At 41.1% G+C, this 21,093-nt stretch overlaps 1 protein-coding gene across 2 annotated transcripts in view; it reads left to right on the top strand.

Moving 5' to 3' along the window:
- Positions 1–21,093, top strand: part of TENM1 (teneurin transmembrane protein 1) — a 641,347-nt gene that overhangs the window by 571,425 nt on the left and 48,829 nt on the right. For both annotated transcript variants that reach the window (XM_059680479.1, XM_059680478.1), the window contains 2 exons: positions 15,320–15,686; positions 17,134–17,644. In XM_059680479.1, the coding sequence (XP_059536462.1) occupies positions 15,320–15,686; positions 17,134–17,644 (878 nt within the window). The remainder of the gene's footprint in view (positions 1–15,319; positions 15,687–17,133; positions 17,645–21,093) is intronic.

The raw sequence follows: 21,093 nt of genomic DNA on the forward strand, positions 1-21,093 counted from the left end.
AATTAGAGTGGACTGTTTGCCACAGAGGATTTCTCATCGCTTTATCCACAAGAAGCTGACATTGGGAGACCTCACATAGAGGTGCTCATTGTGTTTGTGAGAGTGGTTCTGACTCCCCTCTTGTTGAAGCTCAGGCACTCAATATTCATCTCACCATTTTTTACTTTTGTTCAGGCTGAAGTCCATACCTTCCCTGCTTCCTTAAATGATTCTGTACACATGGTAACTGGTCAGGTGGCCAGTCTCCAGAGGTCTGGAAGCATGAAGTCTGAACTTGGCCATCTGTTGAGTGCATGCTGTTTCGTATTACACACAGGGAAGTGGTGGGCAAAACCCAGAAGCACACTGGAGGCCTAATGAAAATAGGACCAGCTAAGCCTTCCCTCTCAATGTTCATTAGGCCATCTGCTCTTATTAGTGTCCTTATCATTTGGAAACATTACAGAGTTAAGACAAGAGAGACAATCTGCCCAGATGTGGTGGCTCAGTGGTTAAGCATGGACCTATGAACCAGGAGGTCATGGTTCGATTTCCAGTCAGGGCATATGCTCAGGTTGCGGGCTCAATCCCCAATTGTGCAGGAGGCATCCAATAACTGATCCTCTCATCACTGATGTTTCTATCTCTCTCTCCCTCTCCCTTCATCTCTAAAATCAATAAAAATATATATTTTAAAACAAAGAGAGACAATCTGTGGAATTCTAGTCTAACTTGAAATGAACTTTTGAGCAGAGCAATCATGAGTTGTTATATTGTTCTTCCCATTTAGAACCCTGCCCACTTATATGTTGATATCTCCATGGTGAAATTTTGAATAGGTCCTACCTGAACTATTATACTGGAAAGAAGGGTTAGCAGTAGCTACAGAAATGAAAACATAATCTTGGAGTGGCTGATCAATGAAATCAGACCATTTCATAAAAGCCATGCAGTCATACTTCTGGCCTGTAAATTGCTTTAGGTGCCAAAGGGAATTGGAGGCTTGATCTATTCTGTCGAGCCACTACTATACTATTAACAGCTTGCAACAGACAAGTTTCTGCAACTTCTCAGCAGGAAGAAACTCAGCAGAATGATTCCAGGAGCTTCTTCTTATTTCCTGGCTCCTATGGAGGCAAAGCCTTCGTTCTTAGGCAGATAGGAGTCCCACCTCTTCTTGCATGAAGGCCCACAGTGGTCCTTTCCTTACTCTGAATTCTTTCAGAATTTATGGCCTCATCACCTGGCCTCACATTTGATTTCATGTCACCTTGGCTTGTTCTCTAGTTGTCTCTCCTTCTATAGTTGTGTCTCCCACAGTGCTGGATATACAGTAGGTATTTAATAAATACATATAAAGTTAAATTAAAATAAAGACTCAAAAGAAAAAAGTGCCCTGGCCAGTATTGCTCAGTGGTTGAGCATTGACCTATGAACCAAGAGGTCACAGTTCGATTCCTGATCAGGGCACATGTCCAGGTTACAGGTTCAATCCCCAGTAGGGAGCATGCAGTAGGCAGCCAATCAATGGTTGTCTATCATCATTGATGTTTCTGTCTCTCTCTCCCTCTCCCTTCCTCTCTGAAATCAATAAATATATATTTTTTTAAAAAAAGAAAGAAAAAAAGTAATGCTTTCATGTTCCTCTCCCTAAACTCAAAAGTGCTGAAAGGGTTAAGTTCTTTGTCTTTACTGATAAAACCCAATATACAGAGAGATACAAATAGTAAATCTGCAAGTAGCATCATGTACAATATGTTCTTCTTACAATAACAATCAAATTTACAAATTAACTGTGGAGTCTGAAGGACATTCTGTAGTTTTCACACTGGGCCTTTGTCTCCTACTGATAGATGACTTTGACTGTAAATTGAAAACTGGAAGTGGTTAAATGTTCCATGTATTCACAAGTGCCATTTCCAAAATTGAGGCTTCAGAGAGGAGAAGCAAGAAAGGGTTGACGGAAACTCAGAGCAATTACGCCTGTTATTAAGATGAGGTAGTGGCAATTATACGGCAGACTCATAGAAAGTATGTACGTGCTGATTGCTCTAAGGGAGCCTGAAAGAACAAACTTTTATATCACCCATCAGGCCTTGGGTCTCTGGAGGAAATAAAGATTTTCAACCATTCTGTCAGTGTGCTTTTGGACAGAGCTTATGGCCTCAGGAACCATCTTGGAAAGGATAGATGCTTTTTTCTTAATGAGCTTGGATGAAACTCTTATATAACAGGATGGCTTTCTTCACTGTTTCTTTCCTCTAGGATAACCATTCTCAAGCTTTTTTAAAATTTTTATTGTTGAAAGTATTTGGTGTCAGGACCCCTTTACACTTCTAAAGATTATTGGGAAACCCAAAGAGCTTTTCTTTATGTGGGTTTTATCTGTCATCCATTGTACACTCATGAGAAAGTATAAAAGTCTAATAATATTATTTAAAAATAGTTTTGCCCTGGCTGCTGTGGCTCAGTTGGTTGAAGCATCATCCCTTACACCAAAAGGTCTTGGGTTCAATTCCCTGTCAAGACACATGCCCAGGTTGTGGGTTCGATCGCTGGTTGGAGTGCAGGAGACAACTGATCAATGTCTCTCTCTCACACATCAAGGTTTCTCCTTCTCTCTTTCTCCCTCTCCCTTCCTCTCTCTCTAAAAATCAATAAAAACATGTCCTCTAGTGATGATGATGATGATGATGATGATGATAAATAATAGGTTTGACCTCACATACCTCCTTGAAAGAGTCTCAGAATCCCCAAAGTCTGCAGACCAAAATAGAAATACTGTATTTCCTCAATTCTAAGACACTGTGGATTGTAAAACATAGCATCAATTTGATAACTTTGGGTAGCAGGGGAAAATGCCCCATTAAATGTATGCATTGATTATAAGACACATTCTCACTTCAGAAAAGTTAAAATATGAAGGGAGTGGAAAATGCACATCTTAAAATTGAGAAAATATGTAAACTGCCACTAACCTGAGTGAGTCTCTGGAAATCCGGATTTGTTTTTCTTAGAGTCTATTTGTTTTATAATTTAAATGCTTTCATGGGTTAAAAATGTTACAGTCAATGAAGCACTAATGCTTTCATTCAACATTTACCAACTGTAACACCATATCCTGAGAATACAAAAATGAATGAGACCTCATCCCTACCCTTGAAGACTCACAGACCTCATAGAGAATATAAGAAGGCAAACAAGTATTTACAGTATAATAGAGGCGCTATTTCTGAATGAGTCATGTAGCTAGAAGAGCAGCTTGAACAAATACCCAAAGATGGAGCACTGTGTATTTAAGAATGCTTGAGGTTAATCATTAAGTTGAAGCAATTAGTCATCCTTTTAACAAAGGGCTGCCCTAGTGGACTATACCACATCTGTCTGTCACTTTTGGACATTAATTTATTTCAATTTAATTTAATTTTGAAAACACTGGGGATCTATGCAGTGATGTAAAACTAGAATTTTGTTCAACCAGTTTGGCCTTAATGGTGTAGTCAGTAGCACCAGTCAAGAATAAAGCTTAAAAGAACATTTTCTTCATTGTGATTAGATTAAGCTGAGAATAACAGAACCTCCCCCGCCCCCCAACATAACAGTGGCATAAGCAAGATAGCAGCCAGTCATCTGGGACTCAGGCTCCTGTATTTCCACCCTGTCATCCTAGCACATAACTTCCATTGTATGGCCATCTCATGGTCTAGGATATCTACTAAAATTATCACTGGTATATCCATATTGCAGTCTGGAAAGAAGGGCAAAAAGAGGTTCCTTCCAGTTGTGTCAGCTCTCCTTTACCAGCTTTTGAAAACAAGAATATAAAAATGTGGATGTTCCCACATTTCCACTTACTTGTGGTTGCATTGAACTTGATCACATGGCTACAGATAATTGCAAATAAGGCTGTAATGTCTTCTATTCTAGAGAGCAGTGTGCCCAGATGAATTATTGGGGATTTACTACTAAAGAGGAAGGAGTGAATGATGATAAGGTAGGACTAGAACTAGTAGTCTGTACTGCAGTCATCTTAGTAACTACAAATTCAACATTTTGTTTTGATCCTAAACTGTCTGATCTTCTTCAAACTTATAAAAGCCATTTAGAGAAAGTTTGGTTTTCTGCAGTTGGAAAGCATGATGACACCTTTCAGTGTGATGACCCCTATTGATCCTGCTTTTAAAAAGTGGAAATTATTAGAAGATGAAATACACCAGGACTACCTTGGGGTTGTTTTGTTTTGTTTCGTTTTGCTTCCTCCACTCCCAAAATGTTTTAGGAACACTGATGTAGATATAATTTAATCTATAGGCTATACAGTAGAATGATTCTGAAGTGCAGTCCAATTGTGACTCTTGGTTAGATTGATCCTGGCTATTCATCTGCAATGAATAATTTGACTAAAGTGTCAGTTATTCTGATTGGGCAACCATGGAGACAGGCCATGCTGATGTATTTGACCAAAGGTTGAGAGGTTCCTCAAACTCTCAGTCATGATTCAGAGAAACACCAAAGTGTGGACCTGAGATAATGGGAAATAATTTGCCAGTTGACAAGTCCATATAGTCCTGATGTATTTCATCTTCCAATAATTTCCACTTTTAAAAGCAAGATCAATAAGGGTCATCACTCTCAAAGGTGTCATGGTGTTTTGCAACTGCAGAAAACCAAACTTTCTCCAGACGGCTTTTTCCTTCTTTTATAAAAGCTCAGACAGTATCAGTGTCAAGAAATGAGAAGGCCATTTGGAAACTGACAAAAAGTGGTGCTAACAGTCTTAAGTTGTCAGCTTTTAGAAGCATAGGGAAATCTACAAGGCACTGGCAGAACACCTGGCAGAGAGCATTCAGTCCTGTCACTGTATCTTCTCCAAGGCTAGCGTACTACAGAAGGAATAATCATATACTTCCTGAGAATACTTATTGAAGAGGCCTCAGAAATAAAAATCAAACCGAGTTGTTTTTCAAATGAGCTGTAAGGCTAGAAATGTAGTAAAGCAGGGGAATCGAAGCATCATGTTTGGGATGGGGACAGAAGTTCTTTTGGCAAACAACTTGATTTTTCAACACAGTTGATCTTTGAGAAAAGAAGTTATTAGCACTTGGTGGCAATTGTAAAAGATAGTAACAGCCATGATAGGTTTTGAGGCTCTTCCATTAAAATGGATGGAATGGAACAGAAATAGTTTACTGGTATATGTCACTAACAACCCCTTGTATATACTGGAAAATCAAGGAAATGAAGTCAGCAAAAGACTATAAACTCTGTGAGGGCAGGATCCAGTCTATCTTGTTTACAGCTGGCTCCCTAATGCCTAGCCTAGTGCCTAAAATGGGATAAACAGACATTCATTGGCAAAACAAAAGAAGTTAATTAAAGTAACATGTTCTGAACTTGGAATTGTATCAAGAATACTGTTACCGATAACAGTGGGGGATCCAAGTAATAAGCTAAAATGCTAGCCTGAAATTGTCTGGAAAATATATGTGAGATAATATGCCCCAATATAAGCCAAATATTTCTTGGCAGACCCATAGCTTAGAAGAATTCTCAAGGAATGGAATAAATGATCAGGTGGAAATATCTGGTGTCAGAAACAAGGGAAACATTAACAGAGCATGACTATATGATTCTGTTTAGGAGTTCATGTGGTAGCCAAGGAAGAGAATATTGCAGTAGCCAGACAGGGACCAGAAGAAATACAGGCATATTCTATCATAATAATTATAATAAGATAGCCTTTGCAGACCTCCTTCTGTGTACCAGACACTGTGCTAAGTGCTGTATGTAGATTTTTCTTGAGAAGATATTACTGCTATACATAATTTCTAGAGAGGAAACTGAGGCTCAGAGAGACACCAACCCACTCAATCAGTTAAGCAAATTAACTGATTTGCTCCAAGGTCACAAAGCTAGTAAATAAGAGATAGAATTTTGAACCCAGGAAGTCTTGACTCCAGAGTCTGAGCCCTTAACGACTTTCTTCTACTACATCTGAGCCTTTGTCTAGGGAGAAAGTACATAGCTTTCATTGCATTCTCAAAAGGCTCTGTAAGTCAAAAGAAAAAAAAAAATAAGTATGAGAAGCAGTTTTCCAGATTGTCAGCACCATGAAGGCAGAGACTATGTCTACCGGATCAGCACTCAGATGTTTGTCAGGTGGTTGAATGGAAGATTGCTTTAATGAATGGAGGTACTGGTGAATAGATGGCCTGTAAATTGGTTCTCCTGCATCATCAGGCTGGTTTCCCTTCAGCTTGCCTCCCAAACTGAAGCCTAAGTGATCTTTCTAAAATACAAATCTGGGAGAATGAAGATGACAGCATAGGTAAACACCTATACTTGCTGCCTCTCAGAACCACATCAAAATTACAACTAAAAGACAGAACAACTATCATCCAGAACCACGGGAAAGCTGGCTGAGTGGAAGTACTACAGCCAGAGAGGTGGAGAAAGCGCAGCGAGACTGGTAGGAGGTGCGGAGGTGCGGAACAGGCTGGCACTCAGGTGCACTTCTTTTTTAATTGGGAGGGAGGAAGATACAAGCTCCCGCTTGCTCTGAACTCCAGTTCCGGGTGAGACTATGGGGGACCCAGACACATATGGGGATAAACTGGACTGCCTGGCATAGGGACAGGAATGCGGGGGCAACTTTTTTTTTTTTTCAGATGAAGGTGCTTACAGCAGTCATTGTTCTCATGCTAGGACCTCTCCAGTTGCAGGGCTGACTGGCAACCACTGCTGTTTGCTCCGCCTTGGTTATTCCCTGAGACACAAACCCACCCAAGCTGTGTGTGGCTTTTGTGTATGAATGGCCTGTCCTTTCTCAGCCTAAAACCTGTCAAACAGGCAGAAGCTGGGTCAGGGAGCCACAAAGCTATTAAAAGAAGGCCCAGGGCCGGCAGCAGCAGCCTACCTTGCTTCACAGCAGGGCCTTTTCTGGGCATTTCCAAACCCAATACAAAGAGGAGGAATCTGCAGATCTCACTGTAGCTCCTGCTGGGTGGCCCCAGGCAGTGGCTGACTTTGCACCTCCTTGGAGATCCAAGAGCCAGTGTACCCAGTGGTCAGTGTGAAACCATACCAGATTACAACTTTTCACATCCATAAGTGACACAAGAGGCAGACTCAATGAGCACCAAAGCCCCACTGAAGCAAGTCCTGCCCCATAAGTATTTCTCCTGCACAGCAGCTCTTCCATTGTAGACATAGCTGGTCCTCAGCCAATTGGCCTGGAGGTCAATTCCTCCCAGTGATAGCAATAGCAATCAAGGCTTAACTACAACAAGACTGTGCACACAGCCCACAAAGGGGTGCACCAAGAGTGTCCACCTCAGGTGATTGGGGAAGCTGAGCCACTGGGCCCTATAGCACACTTACTACACAAGGCCACTCTATCAACTCAAGGAGACTTAGCAGCTACCCAATACATAGAAACAAACACAGGGAAGCAGCCAAAATGCTGAGAAAAAGAAACATGTCACAAATGAAAGGAAGCAAAATACTGGATATAGAGTTCAAAACCACAGTTATAAGGTTACTCAAGAATCTTCTAGAAACCTCTGAGGAACTTAGTGAGATCTTCAAGGATCTTAGTGAGAATGCCAAAAAAAAAATGGAAAAGCACCAGTCAGAAAGGAAGCATACACTGACTGAAATAAAAAATAATATACAGAGATTCAATAGCAGACTAGAGGGTCCCAAGAATCAAGTCAAAGATTTGAAATATGAGGAAGCAAAAAACACCCAACCAGAAGAGCAAAAAGAAAAAAGAATCCAAAAATATGAAGATAGTGTAAGGAGCCTCTGGGACAACTTCAAGCATACCAACATCCGAATTATGGAGGTGCCAGAAGAAGAGAGAGAGCAAGATATTGAAAACCTATTTGAAGAAATAATGACAGAAAACTTCCCCTACCTGGTGAAAGAAATAGACTTACAAGTACAGGAAGTGCAGAGAATCCCAAACAAGAGGAATCCAAAGAGGACCACACCAAGACACATCATAATTAAAATGCCAAGGGCAAAAGACAGAATCTTAAAAGCAGCAAGAAAAAAAAACAGTTGGTTACTTACAAGGGAGTACCCATACGACTGTCAGCTGATTTCTCAACAGAAACTATGCAGGCCAGAAGGGAGTGGCAAGAAATATTCAAAGTGATGAATAGCAAAAACCTACAATCAAGATTAGTCTACCCAGCAAAGCTATCATTTAGAATTGAAGGTCAGATAAAGAGCTTCACAGACAAGAAAAAGCTAAAAGAGTTCATCACCACCAAACCAGTATTATATGCAATGCTGAAGGGTATTCTTTAAGAAGAGGAAGAAGAAGAAAAAGGTTAAGATAAAAACTTATGAAAAACAAAGTGACAACAAATACATATCTATCAACAATTAAATCTAAAAATCAAATGAATAAAAAATCTGATGAACAGAATAAACTGGTGAATGTAATAGAATCAGGGGCATGGAGAAAGGAGCGGACTGGTAATTCCTGAGCAGAAAGTGGGTGGGAAGAGATTGGACAGAGATCTTACACCTATAGATGAGGACAGTTGGCGGGGGCGCGGGGGGGTGCAAGGGCCTGGGTTGGCGTGGAAACCAGGTGGAGGAGAGCTATGGGGGGGAAAAGAGGAACATTTTAAAAAAAAACACACACACAAATCTGACCATATTAGCCCCCAACTTTAAAGACCTTCACTGACTCCTCAACACCACAGTCTTAATCTAAAGTTCTTAGTATAAGCAGAACTTCCATGACTTGGGCCAGTTCTCAACAAGAGACAATTTTGCCCCTCAGGGGACATTTGGCAATATCTGGACATATTTTTGGTTGTCACAACTTGGGATCAGGTGCTACTCGCATCCAGTGAATCACTGCTAATATTTTACCATGCACAGGACAGCCCCACAACAAAGATCATCTGGACCCAAATGCCAATAGTGCCTCAGTGGAGAAATTTAAACCTTGTCCCTGGAAAACATTTTAACTTCATTTGCCACCACTACCTACCCTACTTTATTTCTAGTAATCCCAGACCATCATTCCTTCCCTCACTCCCATAGGTTTCATGTTTCTATCCTTTTGTTCATTCTTTTTTTTTTTTGAGGGGGGGTTGTCTTTTTTTTCCTTTTTTCCCTTTATTGAATAAGATATTACAAATGTGTCCTTATCCCCCCCCAATGTCCCCTCATCCCCCCAATCCCTCAACTGAGATCACTCTTTCCACCTTGATTCTTCTCAATACCTTTGCTTCTTCCTTCAAGATTAAGGTTACACATTTCTTTTCTATGAGTATTTCTCAAAACCGCCTCCTCTGTGTTCTTATGTTACCCTGGGCATATGTCTGCCATCATTTAACCACATTATTTTGAAATGGCCTGTTTCTGTAACTGCCTTCCCTGACTTAACTTTGAAATAATCAAGGGCAGGAACCTGTTTTATTTACCTTTGTAATAGTTCCTGGCACAAAGTAGGACCCACAGAGCATTGAACTGAAAGATAACACATGAGAAAGACAAATTGCTCAACTGGTAATGAGTTTTGATCTTCTCAGCCAAAGAGAGCACACTCTTTAGGTTGATTCAAACAAAGTAAAGGGGAGGCCAGGCTTGGTGAGGAGAGTGTGAGGGAATGTGTTCACTCTTCTAGGTGAGAAATCAGACGGCATAGAGGCTAAGAGCACATATCTGACAGTGGGGACATTAATAGTTTATTTCCATGTAAAGAGCCTGGCATGTAGGAAGCACTCAGTAAACAGTAGTTACTTTCATTAAAGGCTCAGATGAGTGGGCCTGTAATTTTATAGATGTTAATGATTAGGAACAGTTCAAAGGAAGAGGTGGCACCTATTTATATTTTAAAAGTAGGTCAATTTAAAGAATATTAAGTCAACAATAGTGTGAGTATTGTACAGGTAAAGCAAAATTCATGAAGACATTATGTGGGAAACAGGGCTGAAAGGAAACTATAGGGTGTCCCAAAAAATGTATACACACTTTGAATGATGATAAAGTCTGTGTTTAATGTATTTTTTTAAATACATTTTATTGATCTTTTTACAGAGAGGAAGGGAGAGGGATAGAGAGCCAGAAACATTGATAAGAGAGAAACATCGATCAGCTGCCTTCTGCACACCCCCTACTGGGGATGTGTCCGCAACCAAGGTACATGCCCTTGACCAGAATCGAACCCGGCACCCTTGAGTCCGCAGGCCAATGCTCTATCCACTGAGCCAAACTGGTCAGGGCAATGATAAAGTCTGTGTTTATTACCATAGAGTTCACTTTCAAAAATTTAAAAGAATCTACATAAATTAATAATTTTTTTTGTCAATGCCTGTTTTCAAACTGATGACCATTCTGGTCCAGGCATTGCTGATAATGCGAATGGAATTGAAAACATGAAGAATCATTTTGTTTGGTATTTATACACCCTCAATTCGTCAACTGTTGCCTATTTTGTACCGTAAACTTTATCTGTTTTGTATCCCCATAAAAAAGTCTAGTGGATAAATTTTCTTTGTTCAAAGCTTAGTCTCGCTTCACCCATTATTTCAAATCAGTTAAACCTGAAAAGGAGTGAAATTTGAGCTATCAGCTTTTAAAGTGTGTATACATTTGGGGGGGCACAACATGTATATTTAACTAAACTAGATTCCTTCTAGATCTAAAGGTCTATGACTTTGAAGCCATTATTAATGTTAATACCACTTACCATCCCTTAGGCACTGGGCTGAACACTTTACATCACTATCTCATTTAACCCACTTAAGAGCAACCCACTGTAAAGTAATAACTCTCAGAAGTTAGCTAGATTATCATTAGCCTCTTTTCCTTGTTACAGATGAGAGAACCAGAGACTCCTAGAGGAGACCTCATTTGCCTAGGGCTGTATACTAGTTAAGGAAGGATCCAGCCTTCAGACTGTTAGAGAGAGCCCAAATGTACAAATTATGGTCTATGTCTCCATTGTGGGGTTAAGTTTATAATTGAGGGATTTTTCTACTTCAGTCTAATCAAGGGCTCATCTTTAGATATCGCTTTTACACATGGATTTTTCCCTCTAGGATTCTGCCACTTTATAAACTACTACTTAGGTCAAAATTAGCTGGATCTTTAAAGCAACCATGGGACTGGCTGACCTGTGAGTCAAGTCCCTTTAAGGCAAATTTTCGATTAGCCAAGGAAGACATAGTGCTGTCAAGGCCTGACTTCCAAACCGAGAGCTTCCTTCTGCTCAGAGTTGTTTCTTAGGGCAGGTTGTTGGGAGATGGGCATGCCCACCAGCTGGCGGCTACACTGGTGACCTTTCATGCTAGTTTAGTTTAAATACATTTTGACATTTCAAACAAATTAATGTATTTTTACAAGGTGGGGCAACCACCACAAATTAGGCCAAGTGGTTTGCCTGTAGGCTGGGTCACTAGCAGAGCTTAACTGTTGTGCCTACATCTCTTTCGCCCCCATGGCCCAAACAGTAATGTGTATTTCTCCACAGAATCTACTTGGATAAATGCCAGCAACCTTCAGGGGTTACTCTCAGCCCCACCTCAGTAGCATATAAATCTTGGGTCTCTGCAACTAATAGATGCTAATTCTGACTGCCAGCAGCTCACAGACTCCATTCCATGTTAGCTTGTGTTAAGGAAATGCCTTGGTAGGAAATATAGTGTTTCTATTATGTGGGTCTAAAGCACCGGTTCCTTGAAAAATTACCTGGAAATGGGAGTATTTAACAGGAGAAGGATATAAAAGGAACTGACAACCTGAGAAAGGTGAAAAGGTCCAGTTTCTGAAAAGGCAGACCCTAGACTACTAAGTAGCCACACATCTTTCATCTGAGTGGATTTCATAGACAAGCTGCCCCGCCAAATCAAATGGGAATTACAGGGATTCTATGCAGCTGGTAGAGAAAGTGTCTCAGAAGCACAAAGGTCACTTTAGTTACAGGAAACTGCCAGAGGGTGACTTATTTGATGGAAAAGAAAACAGACACAATAGCTGGTGCATTTTTGAGGTAATATTAAATCTAATAAACATGACACCAATAGTATTGACTTAAATCAGTTGAGCAAGTTGGAGAATTTAACAGCTTATCTCCCAACGACCAGCCTTTATCTCAGAGGCAGCCTTGACAGCAGCGAACAGAGTCTGAAACATATCCTTCTCTGACTCCTGCCAGGTGTGTTGTCCCTGGCCTCTGTCCTGGCCTCAGCCCTCAGACTGGGGATAATTAGAATGTCATTTCTGCAGGCTTTGTTTTTTCTGGGTCACTGACTTCAGACTCGATCAAAATAGGAGTGTTGTACTGAAATAAATACATTTCCTCTTCCTCAGGCAGCCCCAGCTTATTTCCACAGACAGCTTCTGTACAAGCATGATGGTGTATATGGAGGTCCCAAGTGGGGTCACGTGTCGGAGGAGGAGTCGGCGCCCTCCGCAGCAGCAGGCGCTCACTCTCGCGGTGGCAGGGCACTGATGTGCAAAGGCCTCAGACAGATGTGCTGAGGAACACATCAAGGAAAACCGCTCTGGGAGCTGTTAAATCTGGTGTTTAATGCTTATCCAATGGCCTTGGTCTGAAAGACTCTGTAGAACATGCACAACACAAGCTCAGCTTTATACTCCATTAGCATTCAAATTCCTAGCTGCCCAGAGGCATATGGTGCCAACCAGAGAAGGCCAGCCTATGAGGAGGTTGAGGGCACGCAAAGACATGGAGACAGAATGAGGTTGCTGGTTGTCTGGGAGAGACACTTGGAGACAGGGAGCAAAGAGCCCCAAGTGGTGCTACAGAGGAGGTCAAAGAAAACCTTTGTCTCCTTTACAGTTGCCCTCCATTAAAAGACAGAAATAGAGGGAGGGCCTTATCTCAGACTGACCTTTATCTACTTCATTGCTGAGTGTAAGGCCTCTTCCATCCAGGGAAATAGTGTGCCTCAGAATGCAATGACAATCTGTATCTTGTTTTCAAACATTCAGATTCACTAAGAAAAACAGAGCTTTCCTTGGGCATTCACTCAAGACACAAAGAAGAGTAGCTACATTACTGTTACTATCTTGAACAGGAAAGGGACAGATTTTTCTGCCTTTGTCTAGGCTAGGAGATGAAAAATAAAGTACAGAATAAGTTAGTGGTGGGGTGAGAGGGCACGTAATACAGTTCTCTGAGAAGTGCCCAGTGATAAATAGTAGCTATCAAGATGTCAGGGCAGGCATTGGGCTAGAAAGGAACTAGAGTGGAGCCATGTTTGGTTGGTCTGTGGATTCCCCAATGCCTACAACATGGCACAAGGTACTCATACACACACTAATCCTTGTTTCTAACTCCTAAATGTGTCTCAAATCCATTTACTTCTCTCCATCCCCACTGTTGCCATCCTAGTTCAGGCCAGTATCATCCCTCACCTGGACCACTGCAGGAGCCTCTAAACCAGGGGTCCTCAAACTACGGCCTGCAGGCCACATGCAAATACAAATGTTGTATTTGTTCCCGTTTTGTTTTGTTTTACTTCAAAATAAGATATGTGCAGTGTGCATAGGAATTTGTTCATAGTTTCTTTTTAAACTATAGTCCGGCCCTCCAACGGTCTGAGGGACAGTGAACTGGCCCCCTGTTTAAAAAGTTTGAGGACCCCTGTTCTAAACTATCAACCTGCTTCCCATCTCTCCTCCTCCTCCATTATAGTTTCAACAGAAGCTAGTGTGATCCTTCTAGTACCTAAATATGACTATGGCACGCTCCCACTTAAAGCCCTTCAGTGGTTTCCCACAGCCAGAATAAAGATAGACATGTATATCCCTCCATTACCTTGTGTATTAGTTTGCTAGGGCTTCCTTAACAAAGTACCACAGACTGGGTGGTTTTAACAAAAGAAATTTATTTTCTCACAGTTCTGGAGGCTAGAAGTTCAAGACTAAGTTGTTAACAGGTTTAGTTTCTCCTGAGGCTTCTCTCCTTGGCATGCAGAAGACCAATCTCTTACTGTGTCCTCACATGGGATTTTTTTTCTCTGATAATACCCTGCTTCCTGACTCCTAGTCTGGGTGAAGTGCTCTCATATTCTCTCTGTTGCCTCCTCCTTCATAACATGGACAGTAATGTCATAGTTATTTTGAATCCCCAAAGCCTATCACAGAGCTTAGCACAGAGAAGGTACTCAGGAAATATTCAATTAAAGAACTAATCAACCTGTTTCTTTGCCGAGCAAAGGGAGATATGTAGTGAACCAGGTCAACTTAGAATTCCAAATCACCAATTGATGTGCTGTACATGAATATGCCACAAGATGGATGCTATGCTAATGGAAGGTCCTGTCCCAAAAGGTTACTATTCGAGTAAAATCTGGTTTCTCCAGCATTCTGCTTTCTAGAAGTCTGTATAACTTTGCTCTTCCATGCATCTATAGGACAGTGAGAGACATTTGCATATGATTGTGACACAAAGATCCTAAAGCAGTGGTCCTCAAACCTTTGTGTGCATTACAGTCACCTGGAAGGCTTATTAAAACACAGCTGTCTGGGCCCCCAACCCAGAGGTTCTGATTCAATAGGTCTAAGTTAGAACCTGAGAATTCACATTTGTAACAAGTTCCTAGGTGATGCTGTTGCTGATGGTCCAGAGACCACACTCTGAAAAACACTGCTCTAGAGCAGCAATTTTCAACCAATGTGCCGCAAGAATTTTTTAAACATGCAGTACCTGACTATTTAGTCAGGGGCACTGACCTCTTTTCCCTTACAGGTTTAATGATAAAATGATAACAGCCAACACAACAATAGCCATCTGCTGTGAATGCCCTGTCATGAACCATAAATATGTAGGTCATATAACGGTCATGTCGCACAATAAGGTTGTGTCTGATTGGTTAATTCTTGGTACCAGAAATCCTTATATCCAAGTATAGGCACCTGATTTTTTTAAAAGCCACTTTGGAGCAAAAAGGGTAATTACTATTATATTTTTTGTAAATCAATCAAAATTATACCTATTTTTTGTCAGATTGGCAACATATATAATGTATTTTTGGTGTGCTGCAGAATTTTAGTAATTAGTTTATGTGTGCCATAAGATGAAAAAGGTTAAAAATCACTGCTCTAGAAGACCCTTCTGGAATTATTGCAAAAAATAATATGCTTGAAATGGTATAAGTGATAGATATGTTTACAGAACATTGGATCAATCATCCTCCCGCAACTTTGGAGGCAACACCAACATTGCTAAAATTCTTGAGACAAGAGCAACCAATTAGCCAGGTGTTGTTGTTTTTTTTCCAAAGTAAAACTGCCCCTGGAAAGATATTATAACCTAATAGTGTGTGTTCTGTTCTTTTTGCAGGTGCGGTTAGAGTGGCCAACAGACCTTGCAGTCAATCCCATGGACAATTCATTGTATGTCTTAGATAACAATATTGTGCTGCAAATTTCTGAGAACAGGCGCGTGCGGATCATTGCAGGGCGCCCCATTCACTGCCAGGTGCCAGGTATCGATCATTTCTTGGTCAGCAAGGTGGCAATTCACTCCACTCTGGAGTCAGCGAGGGCCATCAGCGTCTCCCACAGCGGCCTGCTCTTCATAGCTGAAACAGATGAGAGGAAAGTAAACCGCATTCAGCAAGTTACCACCAATGGGGAGATCTCCATCATGGCTGGTGCCCCCACTGACTGTGATTGCAAAATTGATCCCAACTGTGACTGTTTTTCAGGTATGACCTTTTTAGCAATTCACCAGCTCCCCCTCTCTGTTTTCAAAAGAAAAACATGCATCAGAAAAGTCCAAAGGAAAACCAAAGTGTTGCTTGTGAACATTAATATGAGCTAGTGGAAAAAGCAGCATGTTGGGGGTCAGATAGCCTGATTGTTCTGCAGTTGACACACTGAGTGGCCCAAGAAAGCCACAAAATCTTTTTACTACTTGCTTACTTCATCTGTTAAATAGAGGTTCACTTGTCTCAATTATATCACCTTCCTGGTTTGAGGATAGACTAATATAAATACAAATCCTGATAACTCTAAGAAGTTAAAACCATTATACAAGTGTAGGACCATAATGATATTTGTACTTTGGAGAAAGAGAAACTAGGTAAAACCTACATTTAGTAACTTAGCTCAGGAAAAATATTACTTCCCGTAAGTAACTGTTTTCCAGATTGACAGCATGTGCTATTTGAAACACAAAGGGACTAGGAACAGACTGCTTTGGAGACACATGGGTGGAATCAAAACTTAACGACAATGGAGGGGTCTCAAGACATTAATCTGCTACTTCCATTGTTATTGTTTGTTAAATCCAAAGCTTTATCATAATCATCAGTGCCCTTTACTTTCAGTTGAAATGGCGGGGGGGGGGGAGAATAAAGGGGAAAAAGGAGCCTTTCCCCCATAACATGGAATGGATATTCCAGAGAGCAAACAGTCCTCAAAATGTCAATAGATACATTTGTTGCTGGGATATGAAAATCCCTCCATGCTGCTTGCAGCCTTAATAAACTGTTCATCCAGGCCCAAATGGTTCTCTTTTAACCTTTGCTTTTACTTGGGCCAGAGAACTCTAGAGCAACTTGGTCGATATGACTTTTGATCAATATTTCCAATGTTTTCCTGGACAGTTTTATAGTTATTTTGCTAATTTATATTTTTCATTCAAGACAAATCTAATATCTATTCTAGTTATCAAAGTTGATGTTCTGAATCATTGTTTCACTTACACACTTAGTGTACTTTGACAAATGTGACAATGGGAATTAGCTGAAGAAAGGTCCTCTAGGCACAGTAGGATTGGAAAGGTCTGAGATAGATCCTACAAGTATTGACAGACATTAAGTCTCATGGATTTCCAGCCAAATTTTGTTGGCTGTTATTATTTGCTGTTTTTTGTATCTTGCAGTACAATAGATTCTGAACAGCAGGATTGAGGATTTCACAAAATTGGTATTACTGAGATAATTGCATCTTACTGTTTATCTTCAATGGTACTGACTCAAAATTTTTGAATAATGGGTTTCAAATTTGTCAAGGAGGACATGCAGAGAATGCTGGCTAACTGATTGTTCCCTTTCAGATGATTCTTGATGCACAGTGATTTCTGTATACTGTTTTTTCATATAAATGTTTATGATGACAATTATTAAAATCAGGGTCTTTCTCCCACAGGTGATGGTGGCTATGCCAAAGATGCAAAGATGAAAGCCCCTTCCTCTTTAGCAGTGTCGCCTGATGGCACCCTCTATGTGGCTGACCTTGGGAACGTTCGAATTCGAACCATTAGTAGGAACCAAGCCCACCTGAATGACATGAACCTTTATGAGATTGCTTCACCTGCTGATCAGGAACTCTACCAGTTCACCGTCAATGGAACCCACCTGCACACCTTGAACTTGATAACAAGGGACTATGTGTATAATTTCACCTACAATGCTGAAGGTGACTTGGGCGCCATTACCAGTAGCAATGGCAACTCTGTGCATATTCGCAGGGATGCAGGCGGAATGCCCCTTTGGCTTGTAGTGCCTGGCGGGCAGGTGTACTGGCTGACCATAAGCAGCAATGGAGTTCTGAAAAGAGTATCAGCCCAAGGCTATAACCTGGCCTTGATGACCTATCCAGGAAACACTGGGCTTCTGGCTACCAAAAGTAATGAAAATGGATGGACAACCGTTTATGAGTAAGTTTCTAATTTTCAGCATAGGCTTTGTCAGGTTTTTATTTGAAGTCATATTATACAGTGGGGCCTTGACTTACAAGTGTCCCGACTAACAAGTTTTTTGAGATACCAACTGTCTCTCGGCCAATTTTTTGCATTGAGTTGATAGAGTAATTTGAGTTCATGAGCTCCTTAACGAGCTCCTTAATGAGCTCGGTCTCGGAACGAATTAAACTCGTAAGTCAAGGCCCAACTGTAGTAGGAAAATGGTTTAGTGCTTGCTGGTTGTTACATGCTAGTTTCTCCTAACAAACACAATCTATATATAAAAGGCTAATATGCAAAGTGTCCCTGCGGGAGTTCAACCAGGAGACAGGGAGTTCTATCGCTCGCTATGATGTGTGCTGACCACGAGGGGGCTGTGTGGAATGAAGGAAGGCCCTGGCCAGCAGCCAGAAGGCCCTGATCAGTCCTGTTCGCCGGCCAGGCCTAGGGACCCTACCCATGCATGAATTTTGTGCATCAGACCTCTAGTAAAAAATAAAAAGTCAGGGAGGAAATTTAACCCAATTCCTAGGTTTTGGGCCCGTTTCTCCAGAGCAGTTTTGCAGAGCATAATAATAAAAACATAGAAAAAATGAAGAATCAAGGGTGGCACTGCAGGAAACAGGAATAATGTAGAAGTCCATGTACTCAAGAAATTTACAGCATAGCTCAGACAACAAGATAACATTTTATTTAAATAACTAAACTAGAAAAGTGTTTGAAAGCAGCAAAGAAGCAGTGTGTATTTCTTGATCCCAGTGGGGTTTAATGAATGAATAAATGAATGTGTGCCCAGCCTAGCCCAGCCCAGCCCAACTGTGGGAGGTAAGTGGCAAGTTAGAACATAAGAAGTGGACCCTGGGAAGCAAGTGTGAAATGATGTTGAGGCAAGTGCAGAATGGGAGAGGCTGCACTTCATTGGCTACTTCTGTGAAATGGGGAGCCAAATGCTCCTGTGCAGGGTTGGGCTTCCCCCTTTCCCTGAACTAGTCAAATAACCCGACACATGCCAGCATTCATAGACTGGATCTGTGATAACTTTGTTTAACAAGGCATTAACACAAGATGTGTCTGACAGCGAGCTGCAAGGAGGTGTCATGACACAGAAATAGAGACCATTGTCCTTGCCTTTTAAAGCATGGATAACCTTGTTTGCAAGTCAACACATTTAGAAAGCTAGTCTGCCAGCACTCAGCAAGCATCTTTCCCACAAAGGGAACTGCTGAATTTTTAAGCAATTTCCTGAGTGAAGATCATCCATGGAATCTGAACCTCTGGGTCTGAAATGGCATTAATGTGAAGAATATGACCAGTGGAGATATTAAGTATGAGGGGTTCCAAGTGTGACTATTCTGTGAGGATATAGAGAATATGAAGAGAATGTGTCCAGACCCAGGAAACCCTCCTAAGGAAAGGGACAAAACAATTGGCCTTCAAGTTTTGGCTCATTTCCCAAAGAACTGCCACTTATACAAAAGAGCTGGACAACTATTTTAGTTTCACTTAGAAAAATGTATTCAGTTGTTTCTGTTGCAAGTCTTCCTGTATTTTTTGAGATTTTTCTCTTACATCTTAATAACAGTAATAAAAGCCATTATTCACTGAAGCTTTACTATGTGCCAGGTACTGGGGTAGGTGATTTACATACACTATTATTTTTATGATCCCAAAAAAAACATCATGGGATAGGTGCTTCTAGTATGCCTGTTTTATGGATGATGAAACTGAGGCACAGAATGGTTAACTTGTCCAGATTCACACAAATGTCCAGCATTCAAACTCCAACAGTCTGACTCATTTTTAAATACCTTAAAAAAGATAAAGTTTCTAGTGAGATTATCTTTTTAAATTATTATTATTATTATTAATCCTCACACAAGGACATGTTTTACTGATTCTACAGAGAGGGAAAGGGAAGAAGGGAGAAAGAAACATCGATGTGAGAAACATCAATCAGCTGCCTCCCATACATGCCCTGACTAGGGATCAAACCCCCAACCTAAGCATGTGCCCTGACTGGGAATGGAACCCTTCTGTGCATAGGACAATGCTCCAACCAACTGAGCCACACCAGCCAGGGCAAGAATATATTTTTAAAATTTATTTATGCAAGATCACACTGCAGCTGAAATTAGACAAACTATTTTGAAACCTAATGGTTGAATCTAGTCAAACAATAAGAAATGGCTGGGGGGAGAGGGGGCGTAAGAGATCAACCAAAGGACTTATATGCATGCATATAAGCATTACCAAGGGACACAGACACTAGGAAGGCTGAGGGCATGTGCTGGGGGGTGGGGTGGCCAGAGAGAGGTCAATGGGAGAAAAAGGAGACATATGTAATACTCTATGTAATACTTTAAACAATAAAGAATCTAAAAAAAATAAATAAATAGTTTAAGTCCCAACTAGTTTTCAAAATAAACCGATCAGTCATTCATTTATTTATCAAACCATCACATTATACACTTTAAATATATACCATTTTAGCCCTGGCCAGTGTCTCAGTGGTTAGAGCATTGACCCACACACCAGTCTCAGGTTCGATTCCCGGTCAAGGGAACTTACCTGGATTGCAGGTTCCATCCCTGTCCCCAGTTGGGGCACATGTGGGAGGCAGCCAATATATGTGTCTCTCTCATATTAATGTTTCTCTCTCTCTAAAAATCAATGGAAAAGCCTCACCAGTGTGGCTCAGTGGTTGAACATAGACCCATGCACCAAGAGGTGCCCTGTTCAATTCCCGATGAGGGCACATGCCCAGGGTTGCAGGCTCAATACTCAGTAGGGGGCGTGCAGGAGGCAGCCAATCAATGTTCATGTTTCTATCTCATCAATGTTTCTAGCTCTCTCTCCCTCTCTCTTTCTCTCTCTCTAAATAAAAACGCATTTTTTAAAAAATCAATGAAAAAATCATTGGGCGAGGATTAATAATTTTATTTGTCAATTACACCTCAATAAAGCTAGAGGGAAAAAAACACACAAAGTAATCCATTTGTGGGTTCACTTATTTGTTCAATAAATATTTCCTGAGCACCTACCCGTGCCAGGCATTGTTCTGGTGTCTGTAACACAGACATGAATAAACCAGATAAAAATATCTACCCTCATAGAGCTTAAGTTGTACTGGAGAGAGACAAGTAAAATGTACAGAACTTCAGATGGTGATAAGTTCTAAGGATAAAATAAAGCAGGGTAAGGGAGATTAAGAATATGGGGCAGGCCCTGGTTGGTGTTGCATGGGCCTGTGCACTGAAGAGCCAAGTGTTCAATTCCTGGTCAAGGGCATGTACCTGGCTTGCAGGTTTGATCCCCGACCCCAGTCAGGGCACATGCGAGAGGCAATCAATTGATGTGTCTCTCTCACATGGATCTCTCTCTCTCTCTTCCCCACTCTTCCAACCCTTCCACTCTCGTTAAAAGTC

The sequence above is a fragment of the Myotis daubentonii genome, chromosome X, assembly GCF_963259705.1.
Source record: "Myotis daubentonii chromosome X, mMyoDau2.1, whole genome shotgun sequence".
Classification (NCBI taxonomy): domain Eukaryota; kingdom Metazoa; phylum Chordata; class Mammalia; order Chiroptera; family Vespertilionidae; genus Myotis; species Myotis daubentonii.